This window comes from Schistocerca americana, chromosome 1, assembly GCF_021461395.2.
Source record: "Schistocerca americana isolate TAMUIC-IGC-003095 chromosome 1, iqSchAmer2.1, whole genome shotgun sequence".
In the NCBI taxonomy this organism is placed as follows: domain Eukaryota; kingdom Metazoa; phylum Arthropoda; class Insecta; order Orthoptera; family Acrididae; genus Schistocerca; species Schistocerca americana.
Window position 1 is genome coordinate 1080367804 of NC_060119.1, and position 21274 is coordinate 1080389077.

Sequence of the window (21274 nt, forward strand, 5' to 3'; positions counted from 1 at the left end):
AAGTGTAGTCATATAAATATATACCCTGACTCATTCTACACCCCTGAAGGTCTTTTTCTTGATAGGATCTACAGAACATGAAGAATGAAGGTATGCACACTTGGCAGCACAAATAGTAAAAGTGGCCAAATTTTGAATTGCCCCCCATGTTACATAGGCATCAGTTACTCTACAAACTGCACAGTACTGCTCATAAAAGAAAAGGTCACTTGTAACTGCATGTGTTACTGGGATATTTGTGCCTTAATTGACACTCAGCACAGAGTATGCACCCTCCAAAAACCCACGGAAAGTTTGTTCAGATGGGGAAATGGATTTGAAGTCAAAATCATGAGGTGGAGTCAAGGACAGAATAATAGTAAGAGGTACCTGAATATTGCCATGCTTAATGTAGTGACTTCATACTTTGGTGGCATAGTTGAGAGACTAATAAGCAAGTCTAGAATAGCAGTCTTTGAGTTGAATCCCACTTTCAACAATTATTCCTTGTTTTACTGCATTGATTTTTTTGATCTATGTAAAACATGAAATTTACACAACAAAGAGCTCACAGTTCTTAACAAGATTCATTTGATGCTTAGAAGGTCACAGCATGTGACTTCTTTACCACTTAATATCTCTTCCAAATGCCTTCCACGTCCAGAACATCTGCGTCCTGCGAGGAAGTAAGTTTTTTTCATTTTCTGGCATCCCACCCCAGGAAGTTAGCGCACTATTGCAAAGCTCTTTGGAGTCAGTATGTCTGAGAGTGGTAAGACTTGTAGCATCAGTGTGGTGTCTTGGAGAGGTGAAGGTAGGACCCAATCTGGCTTCAATCACTTGACTGAGACCTTTGTGGTTTTGTATGCTCTCTCTGGTGTGATTGCCTCGTCACAGCATTGAGCAGGGGTTTGTGTACAGTGGATGGAGTGGTGATTTTATGTGATCAGTTCAGAGCCTGATGTGAGTACAATTGTCCAAATCTTTGTGGACAAAAATGGGATGTTCACTATGGTGCAAAGCAGGTGGGCCTCAGATCTTGGCCGCAGGCCTCAGAGCTGTTCCATCAACTCTGCAGACAGTAACGGTGTAGGTGTGAGGTAGTCTGCCAGAATGTGTAACGGCTTCACATACATCATTTCTGCTAACAGTACTCTGATGTCTGACTGGTACACTGTGCAAAGGTGTAAAAGAATGAAGGGAAAGGCCTCTGACCATTATGCGCAGTGGCACAAGAGAGCCATTGTTAGTGTCTCATGCCTTCTTTCTAACATTACATTGCTGGTGGGACTATAGGTTGTCATATGATGATGCCGGATGCAGAAAAAATGGGTAATTCTTGGAACAAAATGGATCTGATTTGCTGGCACTGTTCTGTAGCAATGTGGAGGTGGCAACCAACTCCTGCTATCCAGGTAGCAATGAAGGTGTTTGTTATTGTCTCAGCAGGAATATCTATGGAGGTTGCAGCTTCTGCCCATCAAATACACCTGTCCACTACTGTGAAAAGGTGTCTGTAGCCAATCATAGTTGGAAGCAGCCTTACGAGATCACTGTTTACATGGGTGCATCTGGCTCGAGAGCCTTGAAATGGCCTAATGTTGGCAAGTACACATTATCTAAATTTGCATTGCTGGCACTGGCTACATGACCATGCCCATGCATTGGCATCTTTTTAATTAATAGCCACACAAAACAGTCAGTCAGTAACTTGAGAGTCATATTTGCTGTTTGCTGGTGCAGAGTTTGAACACTATTGACAGTTGCTTTACAGATTTCTGGCACACTGTGAACTTTGCTACTAGGATATGTAAATGCTCTGAGACTGCTATTGATAATATATATTTGTAGACAGATCTAGGGAAAAAGAGTCATATCACATAACCAATAGTAAATGTGCTGTCTGATCATGACATGCAGCATCTTATGTTAAATGTTGAAACTTGTCAGGATAAAAAATCTATTAAATCTGTGTACAGGAGGGTAATAAATAAGTAAAAAATTGCGAAATTCAGGAAATTGCTCAAATATATGAACTGGATAGATGTTTGTAATACTTATGACTCAAATGGAAAATACAAAGCATTCATTAATAAAGTTCGCTCCACTTTTGAAAATTGTTTTCTCCTAAAGGTAACTCAAATCACACAGAAGTCAAAAAATAAACCATGGATTACACAAGGAATAAAGATATCATGTGGGACAAAAAGGAGACTGTATCTACTATCTAGGAATAGCTCTGCTGTTAGAAATGTAATGAATTACAAATAATACAGCAAAATATTGAATCAAGTAATCTAGAAATCGAAGCAGCTTTATTGTGTGAAAAAGATAATTACATCTGGCATCAAAATAAAAACTGCATGGGATATGGTGAAGACAGAGACAGGTGGGACCAAAAAGGTAGAGGAACAGATAACTTTAAAAAAAAATGAGTCTTTGGTAAAAAGTACAGGTAGTGTTGCAAACCTCTTGAACAAGTACTTCATTTCTGTTACTGACAGCTTGAGGTTATCGGGTTTGGTGAACAGTGCAATGGAGTACCTGAGATAAGTCTTCAAAAATAACTTAAATAAAGTGCAAATAACACTAACATCTCCCATAGAAGTAGCATCCATCATAAATCCTTAAAATCTAAGTATTCCAACGGGTATGATAACATATCAACAAAGTTAATCAAATAGTGCTCATGAAAGTTGAGATCTATCTTAAGTTATTTGTGTAATCAAACTCTTATCAGTGGAACACTTCCAGATTGGCTAAAATATGCTGAAGTTAAGCCTCTTTACAAGAAGGGGGATAAAGAGATACCATCAAACCACCGACCAAGTTCACTTCTGCCAGCTTTCTCAAAAATATTTGAAAGGATTGTGTTAAAGTGTCTCCTTAAGCATCTGACTGCAAATAATATATTGTCCAAGTCACAGTTTGGATTTCTTAAGGGTTCTGATATAGAGAAAGCTATTTACACTTACAGTGAGAATGTACATAATTCATTAGATAATAAATTAGAGGCTACTGGCATTTTCTGTGACCTGTGAAAAGCCTTTGACTGTATGAACCACAGCATTCTCTCAGTGGTGTACCTTAGGTATGTGGCGCCCCTAGCAAGAATTTAAAATGGTGACCTCTAAAGAATCCCCCAGGAAGCAAAAAATGCATCCCCTTATCAATACAGAAAGACTGATATTTTCCCTTGCTCCAAGAAAATTAATGAGACCAGTAATATTAACAACGAATCTTGTTTATAGGTGTATGTGATAATTGTTATTAAATAGGTCTAATATGTCTAATATGACTTTCTGGGTACTTTCAGGTAATATTTTGCAACTGTTGCCATAAGGTAATATAACAAGTAAATAATATTTACTTGCCATGAATATAGAGTATATTTTTACTTGTCCAATTAAACAAGAAATATGTCAACTGGATCTGACCACAATCACACTTTATGCATTCGCAGGAAGATGAAGATGTCAAAACTGGTTTGCAAGGTTATGTGCTCTTGTGCTTTGATAAAAAAGTTCATGGAGTAAGGAGGTTCAGCTTGGGTAATATATATTAGCTGAGCACTGCAAAAAAATTAAGAATAAATTAGTAGTAGTAGTAGTAGTAGTAGTATATTAGCTGAACACTGCAAAAAATCAAGAATAAATTAGTAGTAGTAGTAGTAGTAGTAGTATTTTGCAAAAGTTTATCTGAAAAGATAATACCAACCGCGGCGCACATTCTGTTTTGAGCAGACTGCACATCTACACCATAGTCTGCATTTCTTGGACTGATCACTTGGAGTGACCTGAGGAAAGTGCCTCCCAGTAAAGGGAAGAGGATTCTTGTCATCAGACAGTCTTCCTTTACTATCTCTTCTCCATTCTGCAGCAAATTTTTCCACAATTTCTAGTACCAGACTGGCCGCGGCGCAGAATTATTTTTTCAGAGGGCGGCGTGGCGCTCTGTCACATCATCGTCGGCGGCCTTTGGAATTTGCGCCACCCCTTGCTCTTGCACCCCTGGCGGGGGCCACTCCTGCCAACCCCTAGGTACACCCCTGCATTCTCTTAAGTAAATTAGAATATTATGGTGCCACCGGCAGTGCTGCAAAATGGTTTGAGTCTTATCTATCTAACAGGAAGCAAAGGGTGTTATTGTGAAATACCTGTGCAGTAAGCAGTCAGTTTTCATGTGACTGGAAATTAATTACAAGTGGTGTTCCTCAGGGTTCCATGTTGAGTCCATTGGTTTTCTTGTGTACATTAATGACCTCCCATCTGTTGCATTGCCAGATGCTAAATTTGCTTTGTTTGCAGATGATACAAACATTGCAATAAGTAGCAAGTCAAGTAGAGATTTAGAAATAGCCGCTAATCAAATTTCCACTTACATTAATACGTGCTTTAAAGCTAATTCACTGTCATTAAACTTTGAGAAGACCCACTATATGCAGTTCAGAACCTGTAAGAGATTTCCTTCCCGTATGTGAAGCAGCATATGAAGATATGCAGATAGTAGAGGTGTCAACCTGGGATTACAACTCGATAATAAATTCAGGGCATACCACAGAATAGCTTAAGCACCTAAACAATTCTGTATTTGCAGTGAGAATGATTTCAGATGTAGGAGATATAAATATAAAAAACTTGCATATTTTGCTTACTTTCATTCTATTATGTCATATGGGATCATATTCTGGGACAACTCATCAAACTGAGCAAAAGTTTTTAGGGAGCAAAAGTGTGTGATAAGAATCATATGTGGTGTAAATTCAAGACCATCATTAAGAAATCTGTTCAAGGAACTTGGTATTCTAGCCACTGCTTCTCAGTATATTTATTCCTTAATGAAATTTTTTGCAAGTAATACATCTCTGCTTCGAACCAATAGCTCAATACATAGTATCAATACTAGGAATAAGAGCAATCTACATAAAGACCTAAAATCACTTACATTGGTCCAAAAGAGGTCCTCTATTCAGGAACACACATTTTGAATAAATTGCCAGCAACCATTAAAAACTTAGTTTCAGATAATCATGGTTTTTTGATAGGCAACTCTTTCTACTCTACAGATGAATATCTTAACAGGGACTGTTAAGCCAGCTTGAATAAAAATGTCTTTTAGATTTCAGTTTTGACAGCACTTGGTCACAACAGTCAAGATTAGGTATTTTATGTATGATAACTTTATTAATAGTGCATAACAATGTTTCATTCTGACAGTGTATTAATTCTGTAAATATTAGCTGTTCCAGTTTACCGCATTGTATTCACCTGTTTTGACAATCTCCTGACAATGATCAGGGTAGTAAGTATTATATTCAAATGTTTTTATGTCATACTTTCTGACAAGTTCAGCAGCCACGAGAATCATCTCATTTTTTGGGTCCATGGAACGAAAACTGAATCTAATCTAATCTAATCTAATCTAAGGGCCTTGGCTTCCACCAAGAGACATATCACCATCACATTAACTTGGTTCCTGACCATAGGATTTGGGCAAGTCACAGTCCTGTGAAGGGTCAGCCAGTAAATGCTGTAGTTATGGATTGCAGTCTGAGCAGTGGTGAGTTCTTTGTAGTGTATGGTATTTGCCAAATCACAGATGCACAAAAAGTAATGAACCACAATCTTTTTTGCTCCTTTTATATGGTGCACACATCCATCATAAACTAATAGACAAACTCTGTGTGTCTGAACTGCTGGGGTACACCAAAGGGTGTAATTACCAATCTCCAGGATGTCACAAGGCACTGCAGTTATTTGGTTGTACACTTTGTGGCAGTGTATGATACTTAAAACTTTTGGACCAGCTAATGCACATCTAAAATCTTGAATGTGTGGAGTAGGGTAACTGTCCAGGTCTTCTCCTGGCATTTAAAGCATGAAAAACACCACAGGGGTGCCATTTGGCACATTTCTTGAGAATGAGGTACGAAGGTGAAGACCATGGGCTCTCAAAATGATGAATTATCCCAGCTTGGACCATTTATTCAAATATGGCCTCTGTTTCTGTTAGGTGCTCTAGGGCAATTATGTGTGTGTGCTGTTAAATGGGTTAACTAGATGTGGTATTGATATGATGCACATTTCTGTGCTGTGCTGGTGTCTGTAAATTGGTTAAAGCATTCTTTGCAGTTTATCATGGTGTTGTCTATTGTAATGACTCTGATCAGTGTGGGGAGGAATAAATACTGGTCAGATAAATACAGTCATACCACACACCAGTCATGAGAAAGGTGGAAGTAATTCTTCACATGCAGCAGTTCCATTGAAACACTGTTTATTACACTGCAATTGGCTCTTTTTCACAATATAAACACACACACTTTAGTACTTTGTTTATTCATATACTCCCAAACTGTTTCATTATATCTTGGCACTCCAGCAACAATGACCATTTAGCACACTAGCCACTACTCATCTTTCCTCAAAGAATATACAAGGGCAAAGATACCCAGTAAGGCAAGCATATCGTACACTATTCTTTGTACTGTGCTGTAGGCTGAGCACTCCTTTGTACCAGTTACTGTGTTGTCGACGACTGTGGTCTGCAGTCATCCTCTCCTCTAAACCACCATTAATGCATAATGCCCACGTAAATCAGCACCTAATAAGGGCTCAATGGTGTTAACAAATACAAGTTTCACTGTAAAGGGTGTGGCAAGACCTAAGTTGGTAGTCAGTACTTTGTGGTTGCATATTGTGACTGCTGAGTTTATCGCCTTCAGGCACAAATGTTTATCCGATTTACTGTCAGGCGCACACCACTGATGTCAAACATGAAGGTCATGTCTATACACCTGCCTGATATTTGTTGTTTGTTGCAGCACAGTGGGTTGTGCTGACACCCATAGTGTTTGTGGAACTTCTGTAGACACTATACTGCTGCCGTTGATATGCTGTCTGTTGTGATGCAGTTTGTTTACTGTTGTGTGATGATGTTCCACTATTTAATTATCTTCCATCTGTAGCTGATGGCCCTCTAACCAGTTACAAAGACTGCCACATGACATTCATTCAGCTATAGTGGGAACCAGCAGAAGTTTCCCTCTTAAGTGCTTATGTAGCTAATAACAGTATAGTTCATTTGCAGAAAGGTTGTTGTATTTTCTTGGAATAGCACTAGAATACTGACAGAATGAATTCTCTCTTAGTACATTGTGTTTATTATGAATATTAGATCTAGTTTCTAATCCAGTTTGCAATGCTCCACAGAAACTGCAGGTGCATCAGCAGAACCTGTAAAGAAAGAGTAATTTATGGTCATAGGGACTCCTCACTGTGGGCCCAAATAGTGAATCTGGACAGCTCTCACAGTGGATCTGTGAAATAGTATCAACCATGGTGCAGGGTCATCCACAGCACCCCATGTCCTATAGAATCCATTCCACCTGAAAACTGACTTCGTGATTAATAAAATGAGAAGATGATGTAACTGAATTGGAGGCTCGCCAGTGATCTCGTGATGATGACTGTATTTTATTGCACCTTCTCTTTACAATTCAATACCAACCACTTTCCATACATGTACACAATCTGATTCAACATTCCTGGAGTAACGCAAATACACTGTGACTAGTATATTTACAACAGGTATACAATCTTTGTTCAACTACTGTCAGCCAATACAGGTAATTACCACAATAATTCTTCTTCTATGTGTTTTCAGCGTAACCCAGGAAAATGGCATGATACATATTATTTGTGTCAGTACTGTGTTAGACTTCGACTCTGGCTGTGATTTTCCATTTCCAGTTTTATGTGCTGTCAAGTTTACATTTGAACGAATGAATGTACTCATTTCACTGTATGTGTTTTGTTAAACTTCATGAATCATAGGTTATTTATTGTATTAGTAATTATGAAACTTTATTTGCAAGGAAAATTAGGTGTTGTATCAAAAGAAAGAATATATAGTATTTGTCAGCCAGTAATACAGGTTTTAGTAATGTTCACTTTTTGATGTTGCAGGACCTTAAAACAATTTTGGATAATTCAAAAGAAGGAGTTATATTCTTCAGTTTGGGAACAAATGTTCAAGCTTCTGAAATGCCAAATGACAAGTTCATTGCCTTTATGAAAGCTTTCTCAAAACTGAAGCAAGAAGTACTGTGGAAATGGGATCAAGATACTATGGTTGGGAAGCCAAATAATGTACATCTTGGGAAATGGTTTCCCCAAAATGATATTTTGGGTAATATACTTAATTTTTGGTCTGAGATTGTCTTATCCTGTCATCATTAAGCAATGAACTTAAATCATTTAAGAATAATGATTTTTTTGTTAGTTAATAGTTAGTATTGAAAGAAGATGTTTGGTATACCATAGACTCAATTTATATTTCGTGCCTCATTCTAGAATCCTGAACATTATCTGTGTCCTTATATTTACAATACCCAAATTTTATCTGTGCCTTGTCTTTGTAACATAAATAAGGGTTTCTTCTCACTCCATTTACGTAACAAATTGATTAGGTATATTTTTTCTGTGTTAGCTATTACTGCTCTAATTTGATCGACAGTTGAATAAAACGGAAAATTCACTCATTGAAACTGCAACTGAAAGCTAGGTTAGTGTATGTATTTTTTTGTGTGTCTCATGACAGTACTAAAATATCACATTATGAAGATAAGTACTGGCCACCTGTTTTGTCTCATAATTTTATACTCACTTTATCAATGAGAATGATACACAAAGGGCTAAAGAACAGTTGTAGATATTATTCTCAAAACAAATCCTTCGAAGTTTTAGGTGTGTTTTCCTACAGTATGTGCAAGTTCAGACTTCTCAGCATTTGAAACACCAACCACAGCAAAGCAAAGTAGACTGTGATAATTAATTTTGCTTTTATTTATGTGTGCTTGGTGCCTGCTGCTTGTCTGATTGCTGACTGGACATGTTCCCAACTAATAGAACTTTAATAAATTTTGAGCCATATAAATGTTTTATAAGGGATCTCTTTCGTTGACAGAATTCACTTACCCAGTATTTATTAATAAATCACTGCTTGTCGTGCGCTTGATCTAAAATGAGAATTTGTTGTCTTCATGTCAGATTCTAATACATTAGTGTGACATGACTGAGTCCAGTTGAAATTAATTAATTCTATATCCAAAGATTACTACTTTTTAATATTTTGTGAAGTTCAAAACGTTTCTTTTGTTTGTCAAAAACTGTTTACCTTTTCACATGGTTGGTTTTAGCCCAGATCTAACTGATTGTTGCTACAATATTGACTGAATATCACTTGTTAAGGATATAAAATCATCCAAAAAAAGTCTGTACACATAATAAATACCCTATTCTATCAGTTACCAATGGTACGGACAGTAATAGCACTGTTATAGTTTCCTGGGGCAGACCTGATTTTACTCCTGTGGCTGTAGAGGGCTGTCCATCCAGGATTTCTTGCTGCATTCTGCCTCTCAAGAATTTTTCTATCTAGTTACAAGGCTTGCTAGATATCATGTAGCAAAGTATTTTGTTTAACATTTGTCAACTTACAGTTTTATATGGGTCTTGCAAATCAAGTTTACCTGGCTCCTTCTGCCCATTTCCCTTAGAATACCATGTTTATACAAAGAATGATTTAGGTTTTGAAATATGTCCTAGTTACTATTGGGGAGGTCACCTTGTTATGCGAGTATCACTATGTTTGAACTCTTATGTCTTTTTAACCCCCCCCCCCCCCCCCCCCCTCTCTCTGTCTGTGTGTGTGCTTTCTAAGATATATGGGGGAAAAATGTCAATAATGTTATTTTATTTTGTACAGGACATAAAAATGTTGTGTTGTTTATATCACATGGTGGCTTACTGAGTCTTCAAGAAGCTGTCTACCATGGAGTTCCAGTTGTAGGAATACCACTATTTGGTGATCAGAAAGTGAATTTGATTCGAGCTGAGGACAAAGGATATGCAGTTAAATTACTATTCCACAATGTAACAGAAGAGTCATTACTGTGGGCAATCAATGAAGTTTTAACTCAGCAAAAGTAAGTTAATTCATTCATTTCTATTAGCATGTCCATCATTACCATTCTGTTCAGTGCTAAGCTAGGGCAGTTTATTTGGTTATTTATAGAGGGAAGTAAATATTCACCTGAAGTGATAGACAGTTATTTAGATCATCAAAGATTTCACAATTGGAAAGTAAGCACTTTTTTAATAATGATATTTATATTATAAATAATGACTTTTAGAGTTTGATCCCTGACCAGTCTAAGAATTTGTTCTGTAAGATAAATCATTTATTCTTCTAGGTATGGTTTCTATGGGAGAGAAAACGCCAAGTTACATTGTGACTTAGCTTTCATATTACAAGTACCCCAGGTTGAAGGTGAAGGCTTATAAACCCCAGTAGGACCAGGCATAGAAAAGTACTTTGTTATTGAAACGAACCTTTGGATGAATGACTAATTTTACAGTTTTATTCCTATGTTTGTACAATTGCAGGCACTGAGACCTAAACTTAAGTGGAAACTGGATTATAATAAAATTAGTGAACTGAAATGCATTTTCGGGGTTATTGTCAATAGTTTTTTTAATGAAAGATTTGCTTAAGGTGTGAGGTCATGCTGAAAAGTAATGCCTCTGATGATTTTTTAGTGTGATAGCTCTTAAGGATTTTTAAATAAAACAAATGTTAACATTCTACATCTTTATTCTTCACATCTAGCTATTTGCAGCCCTCTGCTAGTAGAGGACCTTGAATTGTAGCATGTACAGGGTGACAGTTATAGAACTACCTGAAATAAAATTGTCATAACTGCTGAATGGTTTGCGTTAGGACATTCAGATTGCATGGTTGGCTGTGGGTATGATGGGAATTAGTGTGCACTGTGTGGTTTGGTTTAGTGACGAAGCCCACTTTCATCTGGATGGGTTCCTCAATAAGCAAAATTGGCACATATGGGGGAATGAGAATCACCCTCAATGGGTGACTGTGTGGTGTGCAGTGTCCAGTTATGGAATAATTAAGGCGCTATTCCTTGATGGTGCGGTGACTACCGAACAGTACGTGATAGAACACTTGCCCGTGGAAGGCAAAGGTCCCGAGTTTGGGTCTCGGTCCAGCACACGCTTTTAATCTGCCAGGAAGTTTCAGTACATGAAGATTTTGGAAGATGATTTCATCCCCATTATCCAAATTGACCCTGATTTTGACAAGATGTGGTTCATGCAAGATGGTTCTTGACCACATTGAAGCAGGAGAGTGTTTGATGTCCTGAAGGAGCATTTTGGGGACTGCATTCTGGCTCTGGGGTATGCAGAGGCCATTGGTATGGGCCTTGATTGGCCACTATATTCTCCAGACCTGAACACATGCCTCTTTTGTGGGGCTATATTAAAGACAAGGTATACAGCAATAACCTCAACACCATTACTAAGGTGAAAATAGCCATTCAGGAGGTCTTCGACAGCATCGATATTCCGACACTTCAGCGGGTCATGCAGAACTTTGCTATTCATCTGTGTCACAACATCACCAATAATGGCAGGCATATTGGCCATGCCACAACCTAAATCCAAAAATGTGTAGTGATGTTTACATGTTGAATAAAGTGTGTGTGTAATATAGTTTTCAGCTATTTTTTTTTTCCTTCCCCCATATAGTTCAATAAATGTCACCCTGTACATGGCGGTGTAACTTCATTGTATTGTTGGATGAGAAACAGTGTGTTGTAATCAAGTTTTGAATGTGAAGAGTTCATCCACATATGAAACGCCACCTCCTTCAGCATGACAGCGCCAGACCACACATGAGCATTGCAACATCTCCAATAATTCAACACCTTGGGTTCACTAGCATCAGTCACACTCCATACAGCCCTGACTTGGCCCCATCCGATTTTCTTCTGTTTCCATAAATTAAAAAACACCTTCGAGGACATCACTTTGATAGTGATGAAGCGGTGCAAGCACAGATGAGGTTGTGGCTCTGTCAATAGAGCCACAGTTTCTACAGTTATGGTATCAACAAACTGGTTTCTCCTTTGGCAAAATGTGTTCATTGCCAGAGTGGCTGTTTTGGGAACAAATCACAAGGATACAGAATGTGTCTAATTGCACATACAATAAAAGATACAATGTAAATAAAGTATAAAGTTAAAAATATTGACTCAATTAACAGAAAGTTGTGTAACACTGAGAAAGAATTAGTAAATATACAGGAATCAAATTTTAGCTAAGTATTAAAATCAATAAATAAATGCAGTAACACCAAAACAGGATTTTTGAATGTCTGTGATAATGCTCAAATAGGTATTTGTAAAACAGTTTTAAGTTTAGTGATGGTATTCGTTTTCTCTCTCAAATTCATTGACCATATAAAAAGATTTCTGTAATAGGTACTCTTTCAGAATTTGTTTAAATTTTGGCAGTTGTTTGTGAAGGCATTTGATATGCATTGGGGGTACATTAAACAGCTTAATGATGGAGTAATAAACTCCTTTTTTAAGCCAATTTAGACATTTCAGTTCAGTGTGCAAACTACTTTGGTTCTAGAATGAGATTTTCACTCTGCAGCAGAGTGTGCACTGATATGAAACTTCCTGGCAGACTGAAACTGTGTGCCGGATCGAGACTCGAACTCCGGACCTTTGACTTTCATGGGCAACTGCTCAACCATCTGAGCTACCCTATTACGACTCACGCCCCCATCCTCACAGCATTACTTCCACCAGTACCTCGTCTCCTGCTTCCCAAACTTCACAGAAGCTCTACTGTGAACCTTGTAGAACTAGGACTCCTGGAAGAAAGGATATTGCGGAGACATGGCTTTGCCACAGCCTAGGGGATGTTTCCAGAATGAGATTTTCACTCTGCAGTGGAGTGTGTGCTAATACGAAACTTCCTGGCAGATTAAAACTGTGTGCCGGACCGAGACTTGAACTCAGGACCTTTGCCTTTCGCAGGCAAGTGCTCTACCATCTGAGCTACCCAAGCACGACTCACGCCCCTTCCTCACAGCTTTACTTCTGCCAGTACCTCGTCTCCTACTTTCTAAACTTCACAGAAGCTCTCCTGCCAGTCTTTCTTCCAGGAGTGCTAGTTCTGCAAGGTTCGCAGGAAAGCTTCTGTGAAGTTTGGAAAGTAGGAGACAAGGTACTGGTGGAAGCAAAACTGTGAGGATGGGGGCGTGAGTCGTGCTTGGGTAGCTCAGTTGGTAGAGCACTTGCCCGCGAAAGGCAAAGGTCTCGAGTCTCGGTCCGGCACACAGTTTTAATCTGCCAGGAAGTTTCATATCAGCGCACACTCTGCTGCAGAGTGAAAATCTCGTTCAGGACTGATCCACCAGGCTGTGGCTAAGCCATGTTTCCGGAATATCCTTTTTTCTAGGAGTGCTGGTTCTGCAAGGTTCGCAGGAGAGCTTCTGTGAAGTTTGGGAAGTAGGAGACGAGGTACTGGTGGAAGTAAAGCTGTGAGGATGGGGTGTGAGTCTTGCTTGGGTAGCTCAGATGGTAGAGCACTTGCCTGCGAAAAGCAAAGGTCCTGAGTTTGAGTCTCAGTCCGGCACACAGTTTTAATCTGCCAGGAAGTTACTTTGGGTCTTGTGTTGTAGTCATGATATTCACTGTTATTTTTTACAGGGAAAGGTTATTAGAGACAAAGGACAAGAGGAAAACTTATGCTTTGAGAAGATGGTAGGGATCCTCCTCTTTTGAAACACGTACTTGCAAGCGTGTCTTTGATGGACAAGACTAATTATTCTGATAACTTATTTTTGTGCAGTGAAAATTTTTTTTCAGGCTGTTGGTTCCCCCAGAATATAACAGCATGTGACATTAATGAATGAAAGTGACTATTTCAGCCACAGATGCAATAACTTGTAGAGCAAATATTGCTGAGCTACGTCTCTTAAAAATATGAAGAATGTGGGTTGACCAATTACATTTGCTGTCCATATATTCACCCAGGAAGTTTGTATCCTCAGCTGTTTGTTTTGGTTGATCTCTACACTTTATATTAATTACTTCAAGATTTATTTGTGGTGTATGAAACTGTTGTAACGTCAAGTTGAACACTCATATTTCAAAGACGACACAATACATGTAAGTCACAGAGCAAGTAGACAAAGTGAGACATGTGTACATGGTAACAGTCAAATAAGCACTGAGTCCAAGTCTAGCGGCCACTGGCTGGCTGGCCACTTAGGTGGCGCGGCTGCTGCATCGCTGGCAGGCAGCGCCGCATGTAGAGGATGCGTGTAACTGCGCGGCGACACTTCTAAAGATCGGCGAGTCACAACAGAAACCTCAAATAATGGGTTATATCTGTATTGAGTGAGAGACCATTTGAGAAAAACCAATTTAAAAATGCAGTGAAATCTTTGTTCATAGTTTGTTAAAGGTTGTTGCCAGACAATTCATTAATGAGAATTGTAGTGTCATCTGCAGAACAAGTAAATGTATCTTCGTACCGGAACAAAGAGGGAGGTCATTAATGAAAATTAGAAATAGCAGTGGAAGTAAAACAGCCTTGTGGCACTCCACATATTAAGGTTCCCCACTCAGATGAGGCAGGTTCTCTGGATGAACCATTCAGCATTACAGTCTGCTTTTGGTCCTTAAGGTATTACTGAAGCCCCAAACCAACAGCACCACCTAAACCATAATATTCTGCCTTTTTCAAAAGAATTTGGTGGTTTACACAGTCAAATGCCTTTGAGAGATCACAGAAAATACCTACAGGAGACATTGTTTCGTTAATGAATTCCAGGTCTTGATTGTGAGAAAAGAATATTGCTTGTTCAGTAAAAAAAAAAAAAAAAAAAAAAAAAAAAAAAAAAGGTCCTAAAGTGACTATTGATGAGGATATTATGGCAGTTGAGATGATCAACAATCAATCTGTGCGTAAGTTTTTCAAGAATTTTTGAAAAGACAGTTAAAAAGGAGGTTGGATAGTAGATTGTAACATCATTTTTATCACCTTTTAAGAGTGATATCACTGCAGCCAGTTTTAGTCTATCAGGGACAACTCCTTCTTGGAGAGATGTGTTGAATTTGTTGCTTAAAACTAGACTTAAATAACTATGAAAATAATCAATTTTTGACAATATAATGTAATCAGATGGATAAAAATCTACTCGATAGTATAACCTTCATTTATCTGTGTGTTTTTATGTCACTGCTTGGTGAGTAGATTTTTATCTATCCTATTACATTATAATGATATGATATAATAGAGGGAAACATTCCACGGGGGATAAATGTATCTAAAAACAAAGATTCTGTAACTTACCAAACGAAAGCGTTGGTGCGTTGATAGAAACAATAGAAACAATAACAATAACAAACACACACACACACACACACACACACACACACACACACACATATTTCAAGCTTTCACAACCCACGGTTGCTTCATCAGGAAAGAGGGAAGGAGAGGGAAAGACGAAAGGATGTGGGTTTTACGGGAGAGGGTAAGGAGTCATTCCAATCCCGGGAGCGGAAAGACTTACCTTTCCGCTCCCAGGATTGGAATGACTCCTTACCCTCTCCCTTAAAACCCACATCCTTTCATCTTTCCCTCTCCTTCCCTCTTTCCTGATGAAGCAACCGTGGGTTGCGAAAGCTTGAAATTTGTGTGTGTTTGTTATTGTTATTGTTTCTATCAATGCACCAACGCTTTCGTTTGGTAAGTTACAGAATCTTAGTTTTTAGATACCTATTACATTATAAGACTGAACCTTTTATTTTTTAATGACTTACTTATCCTTTTACTCTCATTTAATGTAATAAAAGGTAAGGATATCTGTGGGGTTCTGATGCTGATAACTTTCTGTAAAGAGACAGTACTTTGTCCACAGGTCCTTTACAGCCTGCCTTTCCTTCTGCTGTTAAAAAATGTTTGTTCAATATTTCTGCAACCATTTCAACTTTCTTTGTAATATCACCACCTTGTTTAATTTCTATCTGTGTCATGTTTCCTGTTTTTCTTCCAGTTTCCTTCTTTATTGCGTCTCAAATTGTTTTTATATTATTTTTTTATTTATCAATTTCAGTTTTTGTTCACATACTCTTAGATTTATTTATTACATTCTTTGAGTGCTATAGTGCTGCTGTTTCTTTCAGTCTTAAAAGTTGTGAAAGAACTATATAGTACAGTATCCTCTTTGTTCTGCAGGATATTTTTATTCCTGCAGTGAGCCATGTCTTCTCATCAGTGATTACATAGTAGTTTCTAACATTTTTTTTTTTTAATGTTAACTTCAGAGTGAGAAATGAGTTCATTTTAAAATGTATTATGCTTTTTATTTACATCTGTTTCGCTGTAAACTGGACTCCAGTCTATCTGTTGCAGGCTCTTGTTAAAATTTTTAAGGTTCTCAAAATTTATCATCCTAGAATATTTCCAAGAATGATCAGAACTGTTGCACAGATTGAGGTCAGTGAGTGTAAGTAATTGGTCATCATTGTAAGAAAGGTCATTTACAATTGGACCTACACTGATGCTGTTGACTCTTGACTTATCGGTAAATGTACTGTCAATCAAACTTTGACATTTATTAGTAACCCTAATTGGAAAATCTACCAGTGGCATCAGGCTAAGAGATTCAACTAATTGTTCTAAACCTACTTTTCTATTGCTCTCATTTGGAAAACATACATTAAAATCACCTGTAATTGTTGTTAGTTGTAAGTTAGAAAGATCTGCTAATGATATTTTCATGGTTACTAATAAATGGTTTAAAGCCAACTCACTGACATTAAACTTCAAAAAGACTCACTATATGCAATTCAGAACCTGTAAGAGGTTTCCACTCAGCATATGCATAAAGTATGAAGAAGAGCAGATAGAAGAGGTTGAAAGTCTTAAATTCCTGGGATTACAACTTGATAATAAATTCAGTTGGAGGAGCACACCACAGAACTGCAGAAACGTCTTAACAAATCTGTATTTGCAATTTAAGTGTTAGCTGACATAGGCAACATAAAAATGAAAAAGCTTGCATACTTTGCCTACTTTCGTTCCATACTGTCATAATGTATAATATTTTGGGGTAACTCTTCAAGTCAAACAAAAGTTTTCAGAGTCCAAAAGCGTGTAATACGTATTATTTGTGGAGTAAATTCACGGACGTCCTATAGAAACCTCTTCAAAGAATTGGGTACACTAACTACTGCCTCTCAGTATATTTACTCCTTACTGAAATTTGTCCTAAATAATATATATCTTTTTTCCAAACATACAGCTCAGTTCATACATACAATACCAGGAACAAAAATGATCTGCACAAGGACTTAATAGCACTTACTTTAGTTAAAAAAGGGGTCCACTACTCAGTAACACTCACCTTCAATAATTTGCCAGCAAACATTAAAAATTTAGTTACAAACAAAGATCAGTTTAAAAGGAGCCTGAAAGACTTACTAGTGGCCAACTCCTTCTACTCCATTGACAAATTTTTTAATAGACTTACTAGTGGCCAACTCCTCCTTCTCCATTGACTGAGGGCCTTGAGGCAATAGGCTCATTGTTAACTGTTTCGTGTATATTTTCAGCTTGACATGAAGAATAAAGATGTAGAATGTTAATAACATTTATTTTATTTAAAAAGTTTTAAGAGTGTTCTCATAAAAAAATTCAGAGGCATTACTTTTCAGTGTGCTGTTGTATTAAGTACTAAGAGTCATACATTTTTCCTCTTCTACAGCAAAGAATGTGGAAAGGGAGGGAAGAACAACTACTAATAGAATAATAAAAACAGGTTTCTAAGAGTTTATGAAGAGTCGCCCATGTAAATTTTTTTGACACATTTGTGGTAATGTGTCCTCTTCAGCAATCATAGATATTACTATAATTGAGCAGCAGCTGACTTTGAGCAGCCAATGATGCAGTAATGAGATGATTTTCCTTGATCACTCGAGTTACTAGCAGTCAGAATATAAGCAAATTGTACTTATGAGAGAAAACGCCATTGTCCAGAGTAAATAGATGCAAACACACAGATAATTACACTTACGTTCACAAAACAAAAAAGTGCTTGTACCCAATGGCACCCCACACCATAAGGCACTGAGTTGGCACTGTACGTCTTGTGCAAATGCTGTCACTGTGATGTCACTTCTCCTGTCTGCGGCAAACCAAAATGTGGTCATAATTTCAAATAAACAAGAACACTACCTGGTGCCATTCTTGTCCCCAGTGACATCATTCCATACACCAGTGCCGTCTAGTATGTTTCTACACATTTGTCAAAGATAGGTAGGGAACTGGACGAGACGAACGTAATCTGTGCCATATTAAAGAGTGACGTTCACCCCTGATAATGTATGATGTGTTACAATGTACCACCATACCAAATTCAGGAATTGTTCTGGACCACTCTAGAACATCCTCTCTACAGTCTGCACTTATCGACCTGTGATTTTCATGTGTTTGGGTGAATAAAGGAAGCAGACAGAGGACACAGGTTTATGAGGATGGCACTGTCGAAGTGTTCTTGTGCAACTGGCTGCTGTAGTAGCCACATTCATTTTATGAAAATTTCATCAAGAAACTACCTATCCACTGGAAAAACTGTGTCTCCTATTCATGAGACTACATAGAAAATAAGTTTGTTTGTACATGTTTTCCTGAAGCTTAAATAAACGTATAAAAACATTTCTGGTTTCTATGTGAGTAACTATCATAGTCTGACTTCTTTTGTTTTCAGTCACTTCTTTACAATAAAATGAAAATACTTTCAATAAAATACTGCTGAAATTCTTACATAACAGAACTTAAAACATAAATGAGCTGTGTAGCATATGTTTTTAATAAGTTTTGACCTTTATCTGAAATTTTGAATCTGATTGCAAATTTTAAGTTTTGTTTTAAATTAATTAAAAATTGTACAAACTCATAGAATGGAAAATTCTACAACTGATTTTAAATAAAAAATTGAAAATTGTCTCATTGTAAACTACTTTGTTGTATTGCAGCACATAAAATATTGGTTACTAGGTTGTTGAATATGTATTATTTCCATAGCTGTGTAAAGGAAAGTTATAATAAATTTCTATATCTGAACTACTTGTTGCACATAGAAGGAAGTGGTATGAAGGAAAATGACTGGAGAGGTTTAGGGAAAGGGGTACAGTTCAGAAAAATCACCCAGAACCCCAGGTCAGGGGAGACTTACCAGATGGGCTGAGAAGGAAAGACAGATAGTTGGGAACTGCAATGGATAAGATTTGAAAACCTAACAGCTTAATTGTGGAAAACACAGTAACATGCAAGACAGAGATTACTAATAAAACACTGTGCATAAGTTAATAGGAGTGAAAAGCTAAGTGCATTGTATATAACAGAGGTGGGAGGGTGGATGGCGAAAAATAGACAGGTCAGAAAATGAAAAGCATACAAAACTAAAATGTAGTGGAGAAAGGAGTAGTTACTGTGAAGAAATGCTGAGATGGAAGGAATTAATGTAAATTAAGGCCAAGTGAGTGGCAAGAACCAAGGTCATATTGTAGTGCTAGTTCCCACCTGCGAAGTTCTGAGAAACTGGTGTCTGGGGGAAGAATAGGTCATGACTGTCATGTTGCACAGTATGCTCTGCAACAGGATAACATGTTACGCTATTGCAGAGCATACACACCATGTAGAGTCTTCCCCCAGACACGTTTCTCAGAACTCCGCAGGTGGAAACTAGCACTACAACATGTTCTTCGTTCTCACCACCCACTTGGCCTTAATTATCTCAGTTCCATCCATCTCAGCATTTCTTCACAGTAACTACTCCTTTCTTCACTCCATTTTAGCTTCGTACACTTTTCGTTTTCTGACCTATTTTTTGCCGTCTCCCCCCCCCCCCCCCCCCCCCCTCCCTGCCATGTCTGTTACATACAATTTATTTAGCTTTCCACTCTTATTTACTCTTGTATGATGTTTTAGTAGTAATCTCTATCTTGAATCTTACCGTGTCTTCCACGTTTAAGCTCTCAGGTTTTCAAATCTCCTCTGGTGCAGTCCCCAATTATCAGTCATCCTTCTCAGCCCATCTGGTAAGTCTCCCTTGACCCAGGGTTATGGGTGACTTTTCTGAACTGTACCCCTTTCCCTAAACCCCTCTAGTCCTTTCCCTTCACCCCTCTTCCTTCCCCTTCAACTCTTCTACCAGAAGAAATGCCACTGGCTCCAAAAGCTTGTAAAAGTTAAACCCTTTTGTGTGAGTTCCACTGGTGCCGCTTGGTGAGTAGATTTTTTAGCTATCCATTTACACAATATAGTCAATATTTGATTATTATTGTTGTTATTGTACACAGAGTTACTCAGAATGTCTTTCAGTTCACTTTTGTATGTGCAAAATTAATTATACTTCTGCAGAACTATTTTTATAAAGGGGGAGGAAGTGAGGCTTATTCCATACTGATTTGTACTGCCTGTATTACATGTTCTGTGATAAGGAGCATGAGTGCTCTCGTCATGAATCACCCCTCTGAAAATTGGAGAAAAGTGGGTACATAGGGCTCTTATAGAAGTACTTGGCATGAAGATTTCAGTCTTCACCCTGTGTTTCTGCAAGTAAAGAATGATTGCACAGAATGACTTGAACTGTGGTGGAAATTGAGCTTTTTGTCACTTCTGTGCAGTGTGTCAGTTCTAAGCAGTATTGGGTAGATTATCATACTGAAAGCACATATTACTACTTGCAAACTGCACCAGCAACAAAGCTGAGAGAACACTCTGCACTGTTATATATTTGGCTATACGACAGTGTATCTGTGGATTTCTAGCAGCATGTCTGTATGAGAATTATTTGGTATTGACTATTTTTGTGGCCAGTTGAAAGCACTTAAGTGTCCAATATGAATGCCACAAAAATATAACCTAGGAATTCTCTTGTGTAAAAGAAGTAGGTGCTTACATGTTAAAAAAAGTGAGTGAGAAATGATTTTATTAAGTTGTCACAAGTGATCAGCATTATCTTTTGAACTTTTGAATTCGTGACACAAACACAACAGCCTTAAAACATAAGAAATGTAGAGAAATTACTGGCTGTGTGAGCCAGAGGTGATCACATTATGTACTCAGTGTCACTTCGTACAGTTAAAACCATGGGCTTGGCCTGGATGACGATGATGATGATGATGATGATGATGATGATGATGAAGGCAATCTGACAATGTTCATTCTCCTTGGAGCTTCCACAAATGGATATGTATGTCATGCTGTTACACACAAATCTGGGGCTCTTTGGGACAGCACTTGTGGTCACCATACTGACAGTCTGGGGTGCTCCATGAATCATCGCACTGTCCTTATGAACACTTGTCTTGCTGGAAAAAAGTCCATTCACTAACTGAAGG

The 21274-nt window shown here is 37.9% G+C and overlaps 1 protein-coding gene across 1 annotated transcript in view; it reads left to right on the top strand.

The window, feature by feature from the left end:
- LOC124596467 (UDP-glycosyltransferase UGT5-like) overlaps window positions 1-21274 on the top strand; it is a 59713-nt gene that overhangs the window by 13105 nt on the left and 25334 nt on the right. Inside the window, exons 4-5 of the mRNA XM_047135610.1 lie at window positions 7947-8169; window positions 9748-9967. Of these exons, the coding sequence (XP_046991566.1) occupies window positions 7947-8169; window positions 9748-9967 (443 nt within the window). The remainder of the gene's footprint in view (window positions 1-7946; window positions 8170-9747; window positions 9968-21274) is intronic.